Here is a 21,134-nt window from a genome sequence, read left to right on the forward strand (position 1 = left end):
CCAAAAGTTTCAAATCTCTGGCAGACTTAAGATTCAGCTGTCTGGTACCCAAGGGCGTCGCCAAGGGGGGGCAGGGAGGGGCAGTTGCCCCCCCCTAGAGACTAAAAAGTTGCCAAATATAATGCAAACAACGACCACTATAATATTAAAATCTGGTAATAAATGTAAGGCTCGGAGTACAAGTGAAAAGCTTCATGTGCTGTCGACTTTACCTACAATTCATACCTACTTTTCTCATTTATAGAGAGTGAGTAAAGTATGAATTGTAGACTGTAGTAGGTAAAGTCAACTTGCCCCCCCTACGCCATCGGCTGGCGACGCCCTTGCTGGCCGACTTCAAAATTATGAAGATTGAGTACAGAAATAGTAGAGTTTTAGCCGAATTCGGAAAAAGGCACTATTAGATATTTAATACTTTTTAGTTCATACTATAAGGATGTTATTATTGTTTTTACCTTGGAAGTCGGTTTTAATTTTTTGTTAAAAATAATAATTTCACTCTTTTTAGTTACCTAGTAAACCATCGCATCATATCGCGTACAATACCACAGAACTCTACGGCCGCCGGCGGCTGCGATTTCTCAAGCGATTAATAATGAAGATAAAGTTTAAAATCATAATATGACACTGAAAGTGCTCGCCTCGCCTCGCCGCTGCCATCATGCAGGTTGAAAACCTCGACGCGCGTTTCGCCCCAACACCGGAGCATTCTCAGGAGTCAGGATGTTGACATCATAAAGGCCGAGCGCGTTCTAGCGGCCCGGCCGCAGGGATTGCGATTTGTAACGCCGCCACAACGAAACTGTGACTACGATCGTCAGTTGCACACAAGGGCGTACGCAGGATTTCAGATAAGGGGGGGCAGCATACCTGTTTCGAGAAGATGCAGGTCGGTCTGGAATATTGAATCAAAAAATCACGAAAATTTACTTTTATTAATCTGACTGAAAAGATATTTTGTTTCCAACACTTCATTTTGCGCAGAGTAGGTAACACGTGTTTAATTCCCACTTGCCAGGAAAATTGACGATTATTTTATCGTGGATCCCCGCCCCTACCTGGGTACGCCCATTGTTGCACATACAGCACCTTCTCAGCGATGGTGACAAATCACGCTGTAGTTCCATAATACGCGCGGCCGCCGCGGCTAGTGTGCGCATCTTGGTCATTGGTGATTTAAATACACTACAAAAGACCAGCGGCTGAACGCGAACCGTAAATCCGTCGCTCCGATCTCCCTGGCCCTCTGGCGCGGCCATGCAGATTGTATGTGCGCCGCAGACTCGATCACACAATAAGTGTGCCGTCTGCGATCTCCCATAAGGTATGTATCTCGATGGCCGCCGCGACTAGTGCACTATTGGCCCAATAGGCAATAGCGCACTAGCGGTCAGGTCGCGGCGGCCATCGAAAATAGATATGGTGTGGCCGCTGACGGCGTTGCGGCCAGGTGCGCGTAGTCTATGGCGGTTTAAGGTTTTATACTAGGGTCAATTTATAATAAAGCAGAGTCGAAGCGCAGCAAAGCGAATTCCCAAAAACTGTACACAGAAAATTCAACCTCAACTCTAGAATGTAACGCACATATTACTTCTGCGAGATCAACCAGCGTTGGTCGGGCGCATGGGCGCGAATTCGCGCAGATGAGCCCGACGCGCGCGCGCCTTTTAAAATTCTCAGATGTAATGTGTGCGTTATGGCTTTGGAGTTAAGGTTGGATTTGCTATGTTCCGATTTGATACTTCGCTTCAACTCAGCGCTAGTATAAATTGACCCTAAGGTAACTACCTATCTATCTCGATGGCCTCTGGCGACGCTTCATCATTTTCCGCCTATAGCCTACTGTGCCATACTAAGAAGAAGGAAAGGAAAAGAAAAGTCTACACAAACAAGTAAAGTTAAAAAAATTACACAATATACAACTTTCACAGTTAAAGAGAAACAGTAATTGTAGACTGACTCCTGTATTTTTATTTTTGGAAAAAGTTTAATATGGTGACAAAAAACACTTGCCATTACAAACAGCAAAACTTTTTTCTTAGAAGTGTTTCAAGTAGGTAGTAAATTATTACAACAATACAATTGTTAATGTGCAACCAGCAAATTTTAATGGTATTGAAATTCCCAAAAAAGAAACCATAAGAAATAATTAATATACTATTTATAAATGCCTATGTAAAATTGCAAATATACATGATATTAAATGAAATAAACAAGCCAAGATGAAAACTATTAGCTTTAATTATTAATGACCTCAGATTTATAATATTGTTTTGTTAGTTTATTTTTTTTATTCATAAGTAACTTAATATACTTATTTAATCATCAAAATTTTGAGACAAAAGGAAGTTAGCTGCAAGGTTCTCATTTTTTTCACAAGCAAAGTATGCTTGGATAACCATATGTTCAGGAAAACCGAGCGCCTTTAATCTTTCAATAGCTTCTTTGTCTTGGGGCGACACTTGAATAACATTTTGTGGAGTCTGTGCTACAGGGTTATCTACAGCAGCTTCATCGGATATAGCAGCAGGAGCTACAGCTGGAGTACTGGCATCAGATGGATTCACTGGTTCGTTTAGCATTCGCACAAAAGCCTGCTGATGTTGGCTTATCGCTTGTAAAAGAGCGGGGTTACTTTGACCAATCTGCTGTAAAACTGTATTAAGTAAACTTGGATTTTGCTGAATGACAGCACGCATCTGTTGAAACTGAGGCTGGTCACGAAGGAATCCTAGAGGATCATCATCAGTGTTTTCTTCAATTTCCTGTTCTAGCAATAACTCTTCTGGTATGCCTGTAATCAGATATTCAACTGCTCTTTCTCGGTTATTGAAGGAGGCGCGCAGTGCTTGTTCAACTTGTTGTCTATTATAGCCCATATCCATGATGCTTTGAACTGTTGCTTCAAAATCAGGTTCAGTAGAAACAGCTGGCGGCTCCGAAGTGCGTTCGGATTCTACAGGAGTGGGAGTAGGTTTAGGTTTACTTTCTTCGGCAGCTTTACTTTTAGCATCACCACTGTCAGTTGAAGCACTTTCACCGGTCGCAGTCGATGCAGTAGACGCTGGCGGAGCTTCAGACACTTTTGGCTTTGTCACCATTATAACTATAAACTTCTTTTCGTCTATATTATACGTACGCAGTTTGTTGTCATCGAGCAATATTTTTCCTGCATAAATAAGCTTTTGATTGTCTGCCATGTATTCTTTTCCCTTTTCAACTTCAATTTTGAGTTTTAATGCTTTAACAGTTTCCTCAGGATCGATTTCGATTTGGAAAGTTTGTTGTTGTAATGTTTTTAACGTTACCAACATGTTGTCTTCTTTTGTATTATGTTAAGAAGCACAATTGTGATAAAACGGTAAATGATAAATTCTGACTCGACAAAATTATCCAGTAAACATAACCTCAATGTGAAAATTAGCCTACGAAATGTCAAGTATTTTTTTCGTACTTGTCAAGTGTCAACAACTCCGTAATGGCCATTGGCCACAGTCCATCGTAATAGGTAGTCCCTACCTATTAGGTAGTAGGTACCATGATTTTTCTTCGATGATTATCCAAATTTCAATGATAATTTACTCAAATTAGTCATTAACGGGGTGACTAGAAATTCCGGGGTGGCGAGAAACAAAAGTTAGAAAAACTTTACGTAAGTCCGTCAAGAAAGTGAAGAAATTAAAAAGTGGCAACATCGTAGTGTCATCCCTTTTTTCTATGATTGATTTGAAAGGGATGACTCATGACACTACAATGTTGCCACTTTTTAATTTCTTCACTTTCTTGACAGACTATAGTTTTTTCTATATGATTGAAAACACATACAATTTAATAGAAATTTTGTATTTTCTTAAAATGCAACATTGCTTTTATAAAGGCAACACAAAATACTATTATTTTGACAAGAAAAAAGTTGGCGGGCTTTTTAAAAAGAGAAGCGTATTTTTTCAACTTTTGCGAAATTAATTATTTAAAATAGTTTTTATAAAGAATTTTAATAGGAAAACAGCGCAAAACGGTGGAATAATAGACGTTGAAATGGAGGATCCTGGGGGGACAGCCCCTGGGAAACCCGGTAGAAAAAGGCCGCGAGGGCCTGATACTGACAAAGACAGGGATGTTCTTGATGAGTCATTTTACATCCCCTATAGCAAACCCGGCTACAGACGCTTGTTCCCGGAGAAGTCCCACTCTCAGGAGTACATAGTATATACCGAATCTACCCAGGCCGATAGCAATATCGGCAACAAAAATCCACTTACACTGACATCCATCTTCAAAGAAGAAATCAAAGGAATGACTGGAATAAAACGAGTAGCAGCTAATAAAATAGCAATATCATTCTCCCAGGCAAGTTATGCTAATAATTACTTACTGAATGAAGCCTTCCATTGCAAGAATAATTTAAAAGCATTTATCCCAGCTAAGAGCATTGAAAAAATCGGTGTATTACGGTATGTACCAACTAAGATAAGCAATGAAGACCTCTTCAAAAAATTAACTTCATCATCCGAAATTATTGGAGTGAGAAGGTTTACCAAAAAAGTAAATGGTAAAGTAAAACCGTTTCAAACGGTTTCTGTTACATTTCTCTCGAATATATTACCTCAATCTGTGTCATTAGATATTTTTAATTATAAAGTATATGAATATAACCCTCCTTTGCTGCAATGCTACAAATGCTTTAAATTTAATCACCATGCTAAAATATGTAAATGTGTCCAAAAATGTTCGATTTGTTCTAAGGAACATCATTATTCTCAATGCCCTGATGATCAGGCACTGCATTGTGCCAACTGTGGTGGACCACATCTTGCTATATCTAGAAATTGTCCGGTTAAGCAAAAGAAAATATTGGAAAAACAAAATAAAATGGCATACGCAAATGTGACTAAAAACACTGACCACACTTACAGTTTGGCACATTACAGCACTGATTTCCCGGCATTACCATCTAAAAAACGTGAGATAACTAATGAGGAATTAATGCAAGGTATATTAAAAAGCGATAATATTTTAAAGTCTTTAGTAGCAACATTGGTAAATTTAAGTAACAGTAATAAAAAAATGACAACATCTGTAATAAAGGAAGAATTATTAAATAACCTTAAACATGGATAGTAATTTTTCAAAATATGTCAATTTAACGTTGAAAATCTTAATAGTAAAAAACCTCTTCTTATTACTTTTTTAGAGCAAAATGACATTGATATATGTTTGTTAAATGAAACACATTTAAAACAAAATCATAATTTTAAAATAGCAGGTTACAATTTTATTTATCAACATGGCCTTAATGGCCGTGGTGGAGTTGGCATACTCATTAGGAATAATTTCAAATACATTACTGTCAATCTGCCTTTTTATGAAGATTTACAATCTGCAGCTATAGTTCTTAAAACTGATATTGGTAATTTGTCTATCTTATGTAGTTACAGTCCACCAAGAAGAGGATGGTTTAAGTCTAGACAACTTAAACAAATTATTAATAATTTACCAAAACCGATAATACTATCCGGAGATTTAAATGCTCATCATGTTGCTTTTGGATGTCTCCAAACCAAGCCTCGAGGTACAGACATTTACGATTTATTAGATGAGTGTGACCTATGTATCCTTAACTCGGGAGCTCCAACAACAGTAGGTAGTTTACGTAATAGCCAATCTTCAATTGACATTACTTGTGTTAGCCCACAAATCGCTCCTCTATGCCATTGGAGTGTTAGTGATGATCCAATGGGCAGCTATCATTATCCCACTTTTACAGTTATTGAACTCCGTCCACAAGATTTTGAAGTGGGTCAACCAACAGAAAGATTTCTGTATGACAAGGCAGATTGGAAACTCTTTGCGTCTGAAACAGAAAAGGCATTCAGGTCATTCACTATTGATCACAATGAACCTTTAACTACTTATAATAAATTTTGTGTAATATTAAATACAGTAAAAGAATTATGTATTCCAAAACTAAATATAACTTCCCCAACCATTAGAAAAAAACCAGTTCCTTGGTGGGATAATGAATGCTTAGAAGCAGTTAAAAAAAGCAAAGCTACACTAAATTTTTATAGAAAACATCCATCTGTAGAAAATTTCATAGAATATAAAAAATTAGATGCCATTAAAAAAAAGTTATTAAGGGAAAAGAAAAAGAATGGTTGGAGAAGCCTTTGTGAATCATTCAATAGACAAACACCTGTTACCGTCATCTGGAATTATATCCGCAGATTTAAAAGAGCTTCTTCTGTTAGTAGACCAAAAAACAGTGAATGGATTCCATCTTTTCTTGATAAGTATGCACCCGATGATCCACCTGAAAAATATATAGACATTAATTTATTAAATTCATATTTTTCCCAGGAAGGCAATTCTAGTAGCATATTTTTGAGTAATATTTTTACGTGGCAAGAATTTCAATTTGCTTTGAAATCTAGAAAAGACACTACTCCAGGCTTAGACGATATCCCTTACAAAATATTAGGTTACATGCATAAAGATGTCCAAAAATTTTTATTAGATATTTATAATTTATTATGGACAAACAATCAAATACCAAACTCATGGAAAACACAATGTATTATACCAATCCTCAAACCAGAAAAGCCGGAAAATGAATGTAACTCATATAGACCTATATCTTTGTCATCTTGTGTTGGTAAAATATTCGAATACATGCTTAAGGTGAGACTAGACTGGTATGTTGAATCGAATAATATCTTACCGAAGGAGCAGTATGGCTTTCGTAAAGGTAAAAGTTGTGTAGAAAGCTATGTTGCATTATTAAGGGATATTAAAGATTCATTTCATTCATTTTCTTCCACTGTTTGTGCCTTTCTTGATGTCCAGGGGGCGTTCGATAATGTTGATCCAACTATCCTTGTTGAAGTCTTGATAGATATAGGTGTCCCCGGAAAAGTCTGTGAATGGATTTTTAAATTTCTATTTAAAAGAACAATGTATGTCAAATTTAATAACATATTATATGGACCTAGACATATATATAAAGGCACAATGCAAGGTGCCACTATTTCGCCACTGTTGTATAGCATATACACAAGTCAGCTGTGTAAATATCTCATAAGTTGTAATGTTAAATTTCTACAGTATGCGGATGATATTGTTGTATATAGTAGTCATAAGGATGTAAATATTGCTGTAAATATATTGAATAAGGCATTAGAACAAGTATATAATTACTATACTAGAAAATTAAAGTTATGGATAAGTTTGGAAAAAAGTACAGCCATGATTTTCTCTAAATCAGATCCAAGAAGTTTATTTAACATTAAACTTCACAACAACAGTCTCAAATGGGTTTCGGAAAAAAGTTTTTGGGGATATATCTTGATAATAAGTTAAAATTTGAAAATCATATACAACAAATAATTAAAAAAGCTTGTGGAGGTCTTAACATAATTAGATCTTTAGCAGGAGTACACTGGGGATCTGACCCTAAAACTTTATCCATGTTATATAAGAGTTTAGTACGTAGTCACTTTGATTACAGCACCTTAGCATATTACAACTGTAGTTATAACTTATTAAGAAAATTGGATGTTATTCAAAATAAAGCTCTTAGAGTCATAACCGGTGCAATGTGCTCTACTCCTATACATATTATGGAGGCCGAGGCATGCATACCTCCACTAACTATCATTAGGTTAAAAATAGCTGAACGATTTTGCCTAAAGGTGTTTGCTTCTAAAAATGATCATCTTTTAAAAAGAATTCTTCCTATAGTTCCATCAAATAGTATGAATGTGGGTCCATATACCAATGTTTCTAACATTATTTCTAGAAAATTGCCAGAACTTTTAAGAATTATGATAAATATTTACTTAAATTTTGGAAATTATATATTTAGAGAAAATCATTGGCCTATGTATAATATTGAATATAATGCCTACATGCATGATGTAACAATATGTGAGCAACAAATAAGTAATCAAAATGATCTTCTCGATACTATAGATAATGAGTACAGAATTTATACTGATGGGTCAAAAACCTTAAATATTGTTACATCAGCCTACTATGATCCTCAGAAAAAAATTAAAAAATGTTTAAAATTAGCGTATCAATGTAGTATATTTACTGCTGAATGTTATGCTATTTATAGAGCATTGTTGTATATATCTTTAATTAATGAAAACAATTTTTTGATTTTAACTGATTCACTAAGTGTTATAACTGCACTTAAGAATAGAGTTTTAAAATTTAATACAAACTATTTGATACTAAAAATTAAGCAAATTCTGTACCATATGTATATTGATAGTAAAAATGTTAAATTCATTTGGGTACCTTCTCACTCTGGAATAACTGGCAACGAAGAAGCTGATGCAGCAGCAAGAGGAGATCCAGACGAAGACCACAGTCAACTACAGCACATACCGTATACGGATATACATGCTCCTATGAAAGACTGCCTGGGAGAGTTGTTCAAGGCATACTTTACCCAAACGTCGTCTGAAAAAGGAAAATGGTATTATGACATACAAAAGGTCCCGCCCGCCAAACCGTGGTACCATAAATTGAAAGAAATGTCTAGATCATTCATAGTTACTATGAACAGGATGAGATTTGGGCATTGCCAAATTAAATCTCATTTATATAAATTGAAGATGGTAAATAGCTCACTTTGTGATTGCGGCGTTGAAGAGGAGACTCTTGATCATCTGGTTCTTCGATGTGGAAAGCATAATATCGCACGCCTAATGTTGTGTAGTGAAATCAGTGAAATAACGGACAAAGATGACAGTGACAGTGACAGCCATCTAAGCATAGACAACTTGTCTTTGAAAGACTTACTTCAGAAAAGTACTTTATATGGACCGCTTTACAGCTTTTTTAAAAATATTGAGAAAAAACTTTAATAATTTGCGTTAGCATTCTAATTTCTATATAGTTTGTGACTTGTATTTAATTTCGATTGGGCTAAAAGGACCAGTATCCAGGCCCGTAAAATAAAATATTAAAAAAAAAAATATTTTGACAATTAGAGCAAAGGACTCGTTTCCAGCTCCCAATAAATAAAAATAAAAAAATATATTTTGACAACACTACAAGAAAAAAACTCTTGTTTAAAATTACCGCGGAAAAATGTGGAAAAAACGGGGGAAATTATTTGAAAAGGTTTATCTCACGAACTAGGAGCTATTTTTCTATTATTTGGCACAGATAAGAAGTAGACCACGTGAAGCCATTGAGGTACTATAGACTGGAAAGAGCCTTATTATCGGTGTATACGCGTCAAAAGCGTGTAATGTATGTAAAGGTTTTCAGTGAACATTTAATGCTAGATATTGTTGAGTTTTGTAGTTCCGCTAAATAATAAACCATAAGAATGGCCAAAGAATGCCTCAAACACGTGGATTTAACATTAAATACGTAAGTTTTGAACAACGTTTTTTGGGCTTTTCAATCGGTATTTTTGTAAGCTAAAAAGATAATTTATAAGTTTATTAATCCCATAATCGTGCTATTTAAGGCATTAGTGCCAAAAATGTCACATCAATTAATAATTTGGATATAAAAATTGCATAGCTTTTTACGTGTGTTTACGGATTCTCGTCACTTGAACTATAGTTAATCGATATCATGAACTAATTGACTTTCTTTCCTGTATCATAATGTGCTTCGAAATAATCGACAAAAAGAAATATTCAAGAAAAGAAACGCACACTACTTGTATGAAAATAAGCACAAAATGGCCACGCGATGACGGGCTAAGACTACATATTCTATACTATAATAGTTTATCTATGCGTGAAGCATTTCTTTTGTGGACTAATCCATAAACCTACAAATATATTAAGTCTATGGGACTAATCACTAATTTGTCTGTGAAATATGAAATATCTAATTTACGCGGGCGAAGTTGCGCGGAACGTTATATTATTTACGCGTTTACGTATAACCGTTTACGCGTGATGTCGCGACCACGAGGGTCGCGACATCACGCGTAAACGGTTGGACCCATTTTGCAAAATTTGGTATAAAGATACTTTGAGTCCCGAAAAAGAACATAGGATACATTTTGTCCCGGAAAAATGTACGGTTGCTGCACAATATACTTTTATGATTTGCGCGTAAACTATTTTGATGGAATTTGGTATGGAGATACTTTGAGTCTCGGGAAAGGACAAGGAATACTCATTTTGTCCCGGAAAATGTACGGTTCCCGCACAATAAACTTTTATGATTATCGCCTAAACTATTCAATCACAGTAACAGTAACAGATATACTTGGCTGAATCTTCAGTCTGCCAGAATATTTGAAACTTTTTTAACTGGCACCGACTTCAAAATAATTATGAAGATTGAGTAGTATAGGTACTTACAGAAATAGTTGAGTTTTAGCCGAATTCGGAAAAAGGCACTATGAAAAATTATTTAATACTTTTTAGTTCATACTAGCTGTCCCGGCAAACGTTGTTTTGCCATAAAATTATTTTCCCTATTTTTCTGCTTTTCTCTTGAAGGTTTTTCTGATTTTTTTTCTATAGACCTCACGGAGCCCAAGACCTTTCCAACGAATGCAAAACCGTGGAAATCGGTTCGTGCGTTCTGGAGTTATAGCGCCAGGAAGGAAAACCGAAGGAAAATGTCGTGATTCTAGTGTTTCGCCATAAAGCAGGGAGCACAATGGCTCTGGTGGCGGAACCAATAATGGCAATCTTAGGTATTATTTTCGGTTAATAAAAATTTTTCGAAAATTAATGTCTAAAACAAACAAATATAACAGTACCTAACTTTGTAGACATTTTACAAAAAATAAATACACTCCCGGGGGAGGCAACATGTGCGCAATAATCATCAAAACCTATTTTAAAAATGCTTCATAAAAATAAACATAATCAATAAGTAATAAAATAAGTCTTGTCTTCTAAATTACAAAATTATAAAAATTCCCGGTGACTCTGCTGGTAATTTTCGCCGGTAAATTTGTCATGACCTTCTTCGCCCTTTGACTCCTGCAAGATGACGTCTCGTACTTTATCGTCTAGTCTTGCCGTTCAGCCAGCTTCCGACGTAGTGTGCGGTGTGGCGGTCCGGCCGACGTTCAAATGTTTCGTATCAGAAATTTCGGACAATGTGCGGCCGGGCTAAAGGTCTCAGCAACCAGGCCATAAGTTCCAAAAAAAAAATAATTGTTACACTATTTGACAGGATTGGACAACAAATGTTTGACATGTAATAAACAAATCAGCATCTATTGAAATGATAAAGTATTCATTAATCATTATTCATTACACATATCGAGTTTTCATTGTTTTTAAGATGTATTCTGCTATTCGGGACGGAAACAAATCCAACAAATCAAAAACCATGGCAATCGGTCCAGCCGTTCTCGAGTTATAAGTGTTGTAACAAACACGACTTTCTTTTACACATATCGAGTTTTCATTGTTTTTAAGATGTATTCTGCTATTCGGGACGGAAACAAATCCAACAAATCAAAAACCATGGCAATCGGTCCAGCCGTTCTCGAGTTATAAGTGTTGTAACAAACACGACTTTCTTTTATATATATAGATTATAAGGATGTTATTATTGTTTTTACCTTGAAAGTCGGGTTTTAATTTTTTGTTAAAAATAATTAGCATTTGTTGTTACAGCGGCAACAGATATATACAATCTGTGAAAATTTAATCTCTCTAGTTAATACCGTTCTTGTGTTACAGCCAGGAGACATAGGAACACAGCAACACATACAGACAGACAAACGGACAGACGGACAGACAACGAAGTCTTAGTACTAGGGTCCCGTTTTTACCCTTTGGGTACGGAACCCTAAAAATGAGTAATGTAAAGATGATACATTTTTCATTACAAAAAATGTACTGAGAATTTATATTTTATGCCATTAAAAAAGTAATTAGTAGGTAAAAGAAACTGACTCCATTACTCATTACTAAAATAATGATGAATGGAACCTGCTTGCATTACTCATTATTAAAAAATAATGAGTAATGAAACGTTTTAACTAAAAAAACGCATTAACTAAAGTACTTAATGCATTATTTGAAAGTCGGTCAATCAGAAATAAAATAAATTACTTAAAATAATAATTATTATGTACTTATAATGTTATAACAATTTTACATCAGACTGTCAGACATGATAGTAATTGGTAATACATCAATAATGTACCTAGATGTAATATCAGAAAATAAATTAAGTAGTTATTTGGCATTTGTTACAATCCAGTCGGTATAGGAAGACACTCGTGTATTCACTCCAGGATAGTGGCTGTGGGCACAACCATATCCCCATGATGTTATACCAATGGAAATTGATCTATTGTATACCACTGGTCCACCCGAATCTCCTTGACAAGCGTCTTTGCCCCCTATATCGAGGATGCCCAAGCAGATCATTCCAGGAGTAATATTTGGCCATCCTTCGTATCCCGGTGTTTCCTTTAACTTAGCATATCGTTCAGCGCAAATTTTTTGGTTTATGATATTAAGATCGACGTGCTGCAATTGCTCCACCGAAGCACCACCAGACTGGAATAAAAAAGCAGATAAGCAATATTATGTAGGTAATGTGGCGGTCGGATTAATTTACAGTACAAGAAAGTATAATCCTAATCAATTTTTGTTATTTTCTTATTAAAGTTGCAGGTCAGGACACTCAGGACTACTGAGACCATGTACCGATGTGATAACTGATAAGGGAAACGCTCTGAGAGTAGTGTAAATTATTGAGCCTTATTTTAACTACATTATACCTACTAATCCTACTATAGTATACTATACTTAGTAGATATAAGTTTATAATCTAGTATATTAGTGATCGAAGTCTACAAAAAATTAAATCCTACAAATTACAATCTCTAGACATTTTATTGAAGTTACTAATAGAGCTACAAACCGATAGAGTTCCCCATCCTATAGCGGTGACTTGAGTGTCATCCGGCAGGTGGAAGTGTGGCCCAGCAATGCTCGCAACATTAATGCGATTGGACAAACTTGCAGGGGTTTCCAGCTTGACTATTGCAACATCGTTGACGAGAAGATTTGGATCGTAATCTTTGTGAACAATTAATTTAGACACGTAATGGATGCTGTCTGTGCCCGATGCCAAAGAAGTTCCTAGTACAACGCGCCATTCGGACGACGAATCACCGCTAAAACCAGATTTTTTTATTATTCATTATTATTATTAGATTAGGTACTTAGTAGGTACCTACTATATAATTATCCGAATAAGGTCGACACTTAAAAATATTGTTTATCACTTAGTAGTTAGTACTTACTAATAACAATGTGCAGCAGAAAGCACAGACGTTCTAGTAATGAGAGTACCACCGCATGATTGAAACCACCAAATCAGAAACCAGCTACGTTGCATGTTCGACATGAAAGGATATGTCTCGACATCGGTATCGGAGCCGCCAACAATTCGTGAAGTGTGCAACTGGGGAGCTAAAACGAAAGCAAAATATAATATACCTAAGTCCCAGATCATCCATTCTTAAAGTATGCTCCGCGAAGCCCTGGGACTCCGAAAAGGCTTTGTAGGCCAAAGCCTAGTGTTACGTAGTTTATATCCTCTTTGGGCCAAGACGCAAGCATGGGTACATTCATACAAAGACAAAACATTTTTTGGGGTCCGTAAAAAAATCACTTCTTAGAAGGTATATAGATAGGTTCCAAATTGTAGGATTAAAATAATCGTGGGCGAATTTCGACTATGTACAAAGTGTGTACAAATAAATATCAAATTTTTATCCATACTTATATTATATACTTACGCGAAAGTGTGTCTGTCTGTCTGTTACCTCTTCACGCTTAAACTGCTGAACCGATCTTGCTGAAATTTGGCATGGAGCTACTTTGAGAGCATAGGTAGGATAGTTTTTATCCCGGAAAAATGTACGGTTCCAGCGTGATAAACAAATTTGGGCGCAACGGATTTGCGGGCGTCCTCTAGTTATTACTAAAGTAAAAATAAAAGGTTGCAATTACCTGCAGTTGCAACTCCTAAGGCGGCTAAAAAAACTAATGTTCTCATGTTGATACGTTATTTCTGACTGAATTTTATAACGAAAACTCATGCTTTTATATTACCTACCTACCTACCTACCTACCTTTAATGGAAGTCTTGATTGCCACTTGTGTTCACGTGTTATATTATCAATAAGGGCCGGCTTAAGAATCATATTGTTTTGTATGTATATACATAATATAGGTATGTATTTTTCATAAAATACTATATGTATTTTATATGACAGGAAGAATGTACTCAGTACATAATATAAGAGCATTTGTTTCTTCTCTCGTAATCCAGGGACCTTAGAGTAACCTATGATTAAGTTTATAGTGTCTACGAATAATAAAAAACCGGCCAAGTGCGAGTTGGACTCGCCCATGAAGGGTTCCGCAGCAGCAATAAGGTTTATTTCTATGAAATTAAAAGGTTTTTGATTAATTTTTATATTTCACTTGATATGAAAGTTAAATTAAGGTATACCATTTATGGCGTATAAAAAAACTACTGGCTAGATCTCATTCAAACCAATTTTCGTTGGTAGTTTTTATAGTAATGTACATTATATATATTTTTTTTAGAATTATCATGCCCCTACTTTAGAAGTTAGAAGGGGGGGGGGGGGGGGGGGGGGACACACGCGTTACACTTTGGAAGAGTCTCTCTCGTAAACTATTCAGGTTAGAAAAAAAATATTTTAGAAACCTCAATATGATTTTTGAAGAGTGAAGACCTACCCATATCCTATGGATAGGTCTTCACTCTTCAAAAATCATATTGAGGTTTCTAAAATATTTTTTTAATATTTTTTTTTATATAACCGTGCGGTTAGATGAAAAAAAATTTTTTTTGTTTCAATTTTACCTATGGGGACCCCTAAAATTTTTAATAATTTTTCCATTTTTGTATCAAAATCTTAATGCGGTTCACAGACTTGCCAAGTTTCAATAGCATAGCTCTTATAGTTTCGGAGAAAAGTGGCTGTGACATACGGACTGACAGACAGACAGACAGACATGACGAATCTATAAGGGTTCCGTTTTTTGCCATTTTAGCCGATTTTAGCCGGAATCTGAAATTAATTATAGTCAAAAATTTTTTTGCACCAGTGCTTAGAGGAGGTCACAAATTGCTTAAATTCTAAAACTCGACCAGTCACGACGTGTGCGTTAGCAGCCATATTGGTTTGAAGGTCCAATCTTTTTTTAGCTATATCTCCTTTAATTTATATTTTTTTACGAAAATGATAAGAACTAAATTTGTTGTAAAAATAAAATAAAATAAAAATTGTTTTATTTCCGAATAGATTTGTAACAAATACTTTCAGAACGTTGATGCTAATGGTGCCTACCACCGGTTCGGGAACTATCTCGGCGAGAAGAACCGGCGTAAGAAACTCGCACGGGGTCCCGCTTTTTACCAAAAAAGTGAGAAAAAAATTAATCTTTTTAAAATAAAATTTACAATTGTAACTTAAAATTATACAATGTCAACATCCATACATAATTGTAAGTCATAATATTATAATAGTGTAGAAGTAGCCTTGCAAGGAGCCATCCTACTCCCAAGATGTGCCATCGTTTATGAAATCACTAGCTGTTGCCCGCGACTTCGTCCGCGTGGACTTTAGTTTATAGCGCGCGGTGTCAACAAAATGTGTGTCAAATTTAAAAACTTTTTAAAACCCTGGTAAGTGGTACCCCTCTTAGGGCCGCGCCACACCGGAATGGCAGCGCTGAAAGTGCTCGCCTCGCCGCTGCCATTCCGGTGTAGCGCGGCCCTTAATTAATCAAAATACCCAAAAACAGCTGTGCAGTGTGCACATAATCTATACTAACATTGTAAATGCGAAAGTATCTCTGTCTGTCTGTCTGTCTGTCAGTCTCGCTTTCACGCCAAACGCCAAAAGTATCTCTGTATGTCTGTCTGTCTGTCTGTCAGTCTCGCTTTCACGCCAAAACTACCAAACCGATTGTAATGAAATTTTGTATACAGATAGTCTAAAGCCTGAGAAAGGACATAGGCTACTTTTTTACTGGAAAAAAGGGTTGTAAGGGGGTGAAAATGCGTAAATTTGTTCAAATTAAGTTAGTTCCAACAATTCATAATAGATGGCGCCGTGCGTCTTCTACATCGCGCTGACGCTTGCTCAAAAGTCTTCCTAATAGACGTGGTATGATCTTAAATTTAAGTTTCGATTTTTTTCGATTGTTATATCTATTCTACGGTATTAAATAAGTCAGTACTTTATCTGTGCAGTGACGTAACCTTAAATCTATCAATGATAAATAGTTTATGGGTAAAGTTGTGTAATTGGAGGGCTAAATAAGCTTTAAAATTTGGCATAAAATATAAAGTTGATATAAAAAAATGAAATACTTATTGTGTGCACACTGCACAGCTGTATTGATTTAAGGGGTACCAGGGTTTTTTTATAAAAGCTTTTGACACCAATTTTGTTGACATCGCGCGCTATAAACTGAAGTCCACGCGGACGAAGTCGCGGGCAACAGCTAGTATTATACATAAAATATGTTTAAGATTTTTGAAATTTTATTTTAATACACATCCAAGACCCAGGAACATTGAAAACTTTTTGTTCCGCCTGCGGGACTCGAACCCAGGACCCCCGGGATGAGCGCTGGCCACGCGCAATGCGAATTCATTTTCATCGATATTTTCATGGAAATAAGATATTTTCCCACATCAAAATGTAGCCTATGTCCTTTCTCAGACTCTAGAATAACTGTGTACAAAATTTCATTGCAATCGGTTCAGTAGTTTTGGCGTGAAAGCAAGACAGACAGACAGACAGACAGACAGACAGACAGACAGACAGACAGACAGACAGAGATACTTTCGCATTTATAATATTAGTATGGATAGTATGGATTAGAAATGCAGTAGGAGTTCTATAAGATAAGATAGATTGATTATTATTATACCAAGTGATTATATTATTAAACATAATATTCTAACGTATTAAAAACCATAAACAAAAACATACTAACTAATAAGTATGATTAGTTCTATGTTACAATAAAGTAAAAAATAAAACGCCATCTGTTGAATCGTATTAGAACTAAAATGTTCATTGCGTCGATATATTTCTGGATTTTTTATAATATTATACATAAAATATGTTTAAGATTTTTGAAATTTTATTTTAATACACATCCAAGACCCAGGAACATTGAAAACTTTTTGTTCCGCCTGCGGGACTCGAACCCAGGACCCCCGGGATGAGCGCTGGCCACGCGCAATGCGAATTCATTTTCATCGATATTTTCATGGAAATAAGATATTTTCCCACATCAAAATGTAGCCTATGTCCTTTCTCAGACTCTAGAATAACTGTGTACAAAATTTCATTGCAATCGGTTCAGTAGTTTTGGCGTGAAAGCAAGACAGACAGACAGACAGACAGACAGACAGACAGAGATACTTTCGCATTTATAATATTAGTATGGATTGACCTTATAATGGCTTTGGCACACAACGTTCTTTGACTACTTTTTTAAATTTATTAATCAAAAAATTTTGAACGTTTTCTGGGATTTTATTGTACAGGTGTATACATTGACCTTTAAACGATTTACTAACTTTACTAAGTCTGATCATCGGCAAATCCAGCTTGTGCTTATTTCTGGTGTTCCTACAATGAATGTCACTTTTAGCTTTAAATTTACTTATATTTTTTCTAACATATATTACATTAACCAAAATGTATTGAGAAGCAACAGTTAGAATACCAATTTCTTTAAATTTATCTCTTAGAGATTCAAAGAAGACATTTTATAAATAGAGCGTATGGATCGCTTCTGCAGCACAAATATTGTATTAATGTCGGCAGCGTTTCCCCATAAAAGGATTCCATATGTCATTCTACTATGAAAATAACTAAAATATACTAATCGTGCCGTGTCTTCATCAGAAATTTCTTTGATTTTTCTGACTGCATATGCCGCAGAACTGAGCCTACCTGCAAGATTAACAATATGTGGACCCCACTGTAATTTACTATTAAGTGTTATACCTAAGAATACAGTGGTGTCTACCAAATTCATCTTCTCATCATTCAATAGTACATTGGTATGGACTTGCCTAACATTGGGCAAAGTGAACTTTACACATTTAGTTTTACTGGAATTTAAATGTAATGTTGTAAATTTAATTTTCTACATTTTGAGTTCAAAAATCAATATTTACGGATGTAGGGTTAGTAATAATACTCGCAATATCTTCTTTACTCAGTTTATTTCAGGTTCATACAAAGAACACATGTACATATTTTACTATTTATAGACTGTAGACATTCATGCGGAACCCTACTATGGGATCGCAGGTAGGACGCGTGGCATCGCAACCTTAATCCCTCCTAGCTAGCTTTTACTTAATGACGCGGGGCATCGATCAAGCAAAGCACTGGACTCTGAGCAGACTACGGGAGCAATCGTACTCGGAGCCGTCTAGCGAGCGACTGACTTACTGAGGTGCGGACGCCTCTTATATATACGCAAATAGTGGTGGGGCAAACAAGTTGTACTAGAGATAAGGGACTATGGACGGTGACATCACGATGGCGCGCTATATCCTCCCCCTCTGGTACTCTGAAGTCGTCTCGACAGGAGTGCCAGCATCATTGTATTTTCGTGGCCTTCCTCTGCGACGAATGGGAAGAACGGGTTGAGGTAGAGCTTCGTCCCTTCCTTGAAATGTAGTTAATGCTGAAGTATGGTATTTGCCTATCGGTTTATCTGGAGTACTTGGGTGAGCAACCTCGTATGTGGAAGTTCCATGTTTTCTTATTATAACATAGGGACCATCTCTGCGAGGGCAAAATTTTGCAGTATAGTGTTTCTCAACATTGCTAATTGGATGTGTCTCCACTAGTACCAAGTCTCCTGCTTTGTATCCTGGATCTGGTCTTCTTTTTGCGTTGGCGTTTTGTCTATTTATATCCAGATTATTTTCTATATTTTCTTTCGCGATGGCTAAATCTTGTGCCAATCGTCTTAATGTTGGGGTTATTTCTTTGACAAAGTTTTCAGACTGTACGATTGAACTAAGGTCGTATTTCAGATCATATGGTGTTCTTAACTCCCGACCGAATGTTAAGTACGACGGAGAATAGCCAGTAGTGCGACAAACCGCTGTATTCATAGCAAATCGTATTGTCGAAAGAGTCGATGGCCAATTTTGATGTTTATCTTTGATCATTATAGCTATCTGTGATTTCATATCTCTATTTTTCCTTTCTACAATGTTTGGTTGTGGGTGATAGACAGGAGTATAAATCTGTTCTATGTCTAAACAGTACACTAGTTTTTGCATTATTGCTGATATGAATTGAACTCCATTATCACTTATTAGTTTTCGAGGTAAGCCGTAGCGTAAGAATACCTCATTTAATAATATCTTGGCACAGTTTTCTGATGTAGCTTCATTAAGCGCAAATAGTTCTATCCATCTAGAAGTTGTAGGTATCCTCTACAATGAAAATCCATTTTTCTCCAGCTTCTCCTTTTGGCAATGGACCAAATAAATCAATTGACAAAACTTCGAACCTTTGATAGTTTGGTGCAGATTGGTACAGTCCGGTAGGTTTCTGATTTGAGGGCTTGTACTTTTGGCAATCGACACAAGTTTTAATATATTTAATTATGTCTTTGCGGAGGCCTTTCCAATAAAACTTAGTTGTAATTCGTTGCAAAGTTCTGTCTACACCCATATGTCCACCAGTTGGTGCATCATGAAATGCTTTCAGAATGTTGGGTATTTCATGTCGAGGAACCATAAGTTTTGCATTTTCGTCATCTTGATCTGCAGTATAATAATATAGGACACCTTTGTGTAACACGTATCCTTTCTTTGTTAAATTTACATATTTTTCTGATTCTATTTCTTCCTCTAAAGTTTTTATAATATCTTTTAAATCTTCATCTTTAATTTGTTCATCTCTTAGCTGTTTTTCGGTTAATTTAGGAAATTCTATGTCTACACGACATATATTACAATTTTCATTGTGATCTGTGCACGAAGGTCTAGACAACGTGTCAGCCACAACATTTGTTTTTCCCGGTGTATATTGAATTTTAAATTCATATTGTTGTAACTGTAGGGCCCATCTAGCAAGTCGACCTGTTGGAGTTTTAAGATCCATTAGCCATTTCAGAGGCTGATGATCAGTAATTGTTATGAATTTTGTCCCTTCAATATAGCCTCTATATCGTGATATGGCCCAGACAATTGCTAAAGCTTCTTTTTCTGTTACAGTGTAATTGAATTCAGCTGCTGTGAGTAATCTACTTGCATACTCAACGGGATGCTCGTTTTCTCCCTCCCCTGAACTAAAGCTGCTCCAATTGCATACTGACTTGCATCGGTTTTAATGGTAAACGGTTGATCTGGATTAGCTTATTTTAGCACAGGTGCGGTTGTGAGAGCTATTTTGAGTTTATCGTATGCTTCTTGTTGTTCTGTTTTCCACTGCCAACATGCATTCTTTTTTGTTAAATTTGTTAGTGGTCGTGCAATTTGAGCAAAATTCTTTATAAATCTTCGATACCAAGAAGCGGTTTGAAGGAATGAAATTAATTGTTTCAGAGTTCGAGGTTCCTTGAGATTAATTATAGCTGATATTTTATCTGGATTTGTTTTGATACCTTCTGGCACAATTAGGTGACCCAAATATTTTACTTGAGAACATCTAAATTTACATTTCTTCCTATTAGCATGTAAATTATACTTTCTTAGTTTCTCGAAAACTTTACGCAAATCCTTGACGTGTTGTGAAAATGTTAATGACCTTAAAATCAAGTCATCTATGTAAGACAACACACACTCAGCATTCAAACCCTGAATGAATTTATCCATTAATTTTTGAAAGGTAGCTGGTGCGTTACGTAAACCGAATGGCATGCGTTTGAAACGATAAGTCCCAAAGGGTGAGACAAATGTAGTCTTGTCCTGATCATCTGGATGAACTAAAATATGCCAATAACTAGATTGTAAATCAATTGTAGACATGTATGGCATAGCTTTTGCTTGATGCAATAAATCATCGATACGTGGCAGTGGGTATCTGTCTGGTTTAGTGATCTCATTTAATCGTCTATAATCAACACAAACTC

At 36.0% G+C, this 21,134-nt stretch overlaps 2 protein-coding genes across 3 annotated transcripts; both read right to left on the minus strand.

Annotated features, from left to right (window-relative positions):
- Positions 1-2,218: 2,218 nt before the first annotated feature.
- On the minus strand, positions 2,219-3,563 carry LOC121731814 (UV excision repair protein RAD23 homolog A). Its single transcript, XM_042121474.1, has one exon. The coding sequence runs from the start codon at positions 3,312-3,314 to the stop codon at positions 2,319-2,321; it is 996 nt and encodes a 331-aa protein (XP_041977408.1). The 5' UTR covers positions 3,315-3,563; the 3' UTR covers positions 2,219-2,318.
- A 256-nt stretch (positions 3,564-3,819) lies between these two features.
- On the minus strand, positions 3,820-14,129 carry LOC121731513 (trypsin CFT-1-like). 2 transcript variants are annotated; one of them, XM_042120959.1, is made up of 5 exons: positions 13,980-14,129; positions 13,268-13,436; positions 12,883-13,138; positions 12,189-12,515; positions 3,820-3,837 (listed from the first exon to the last, which is right to left on the minus strand). In XM_042120959.1, exons 1-4 carry the CDS (start codon positions 14,023-14,025, stop codon positions 12,189-12,191), a joined length of 798 nt encoding a protein of 265 aa, XP_041976893.1. In that variant the 5' UTR covers positions 14,026-14,129; the 3' UTR covers positions 3,820-3,837. The 2 variants fall into 2 exon arrangements, with proteins under 2 accessions (XP_041976893.1, XP_041976892.1); XM_042120958.1 differs by lacking the exon at positions 3,820-3,837 and having other exon boundaries at positions 12,074-12,515.
- Positions 14,130-21,134: the final 7,005 nt, after the last annotated feature.

This window comes from Aricia agestis, chromosome 11, assembly GCF_905147365.1.
Source record: "Aricia agestis chromosome 11, ilAriAges1.1, whole genome shotgun sequence".
Classification (NCBI taxonomy): Eukaryota; Metazoa; Arthropoda; class Insecta; order Lepidoptera; family Lycaenidae; genus Aricia; species Aricia agestis.

What these genes read in the sequence shown, in the direction of transcription:
- LOC121731814 (XM_042121474.1), bottom strand. Translation starts at nt 3,314, where the DNA reads ATGTTGGTAACGTTAAAAACATTACAACAACAAACTTTCCAAATCGAA.
- LOC121731513 (XM_042120959.1), bottom strand. Translation starts at nt 14,025, where the DNA reads ATGAGAACATTAGTTTTTTTAGCCGCCTTAGGAGTTGCAACTGCAG. An exon ending in CTTAGGAGTTGCAACTGCAG is followed by an intron (nt 13,437 to 13,979) that starts GTAATTGCAACC and finishes CTTTCGTTTTAG; the next exon opens with CTCCCCAGTTGCACACTTCA. An exon ending in TAGGATGGGGAACTCTATCG is followed by an intron (nt 12,516 to 12,882) that starts GTTTGTAGCTCT and finishes TTTTTATTCCAG; the next exon opens with TCTGGTGGTGCTTCGGTGGA.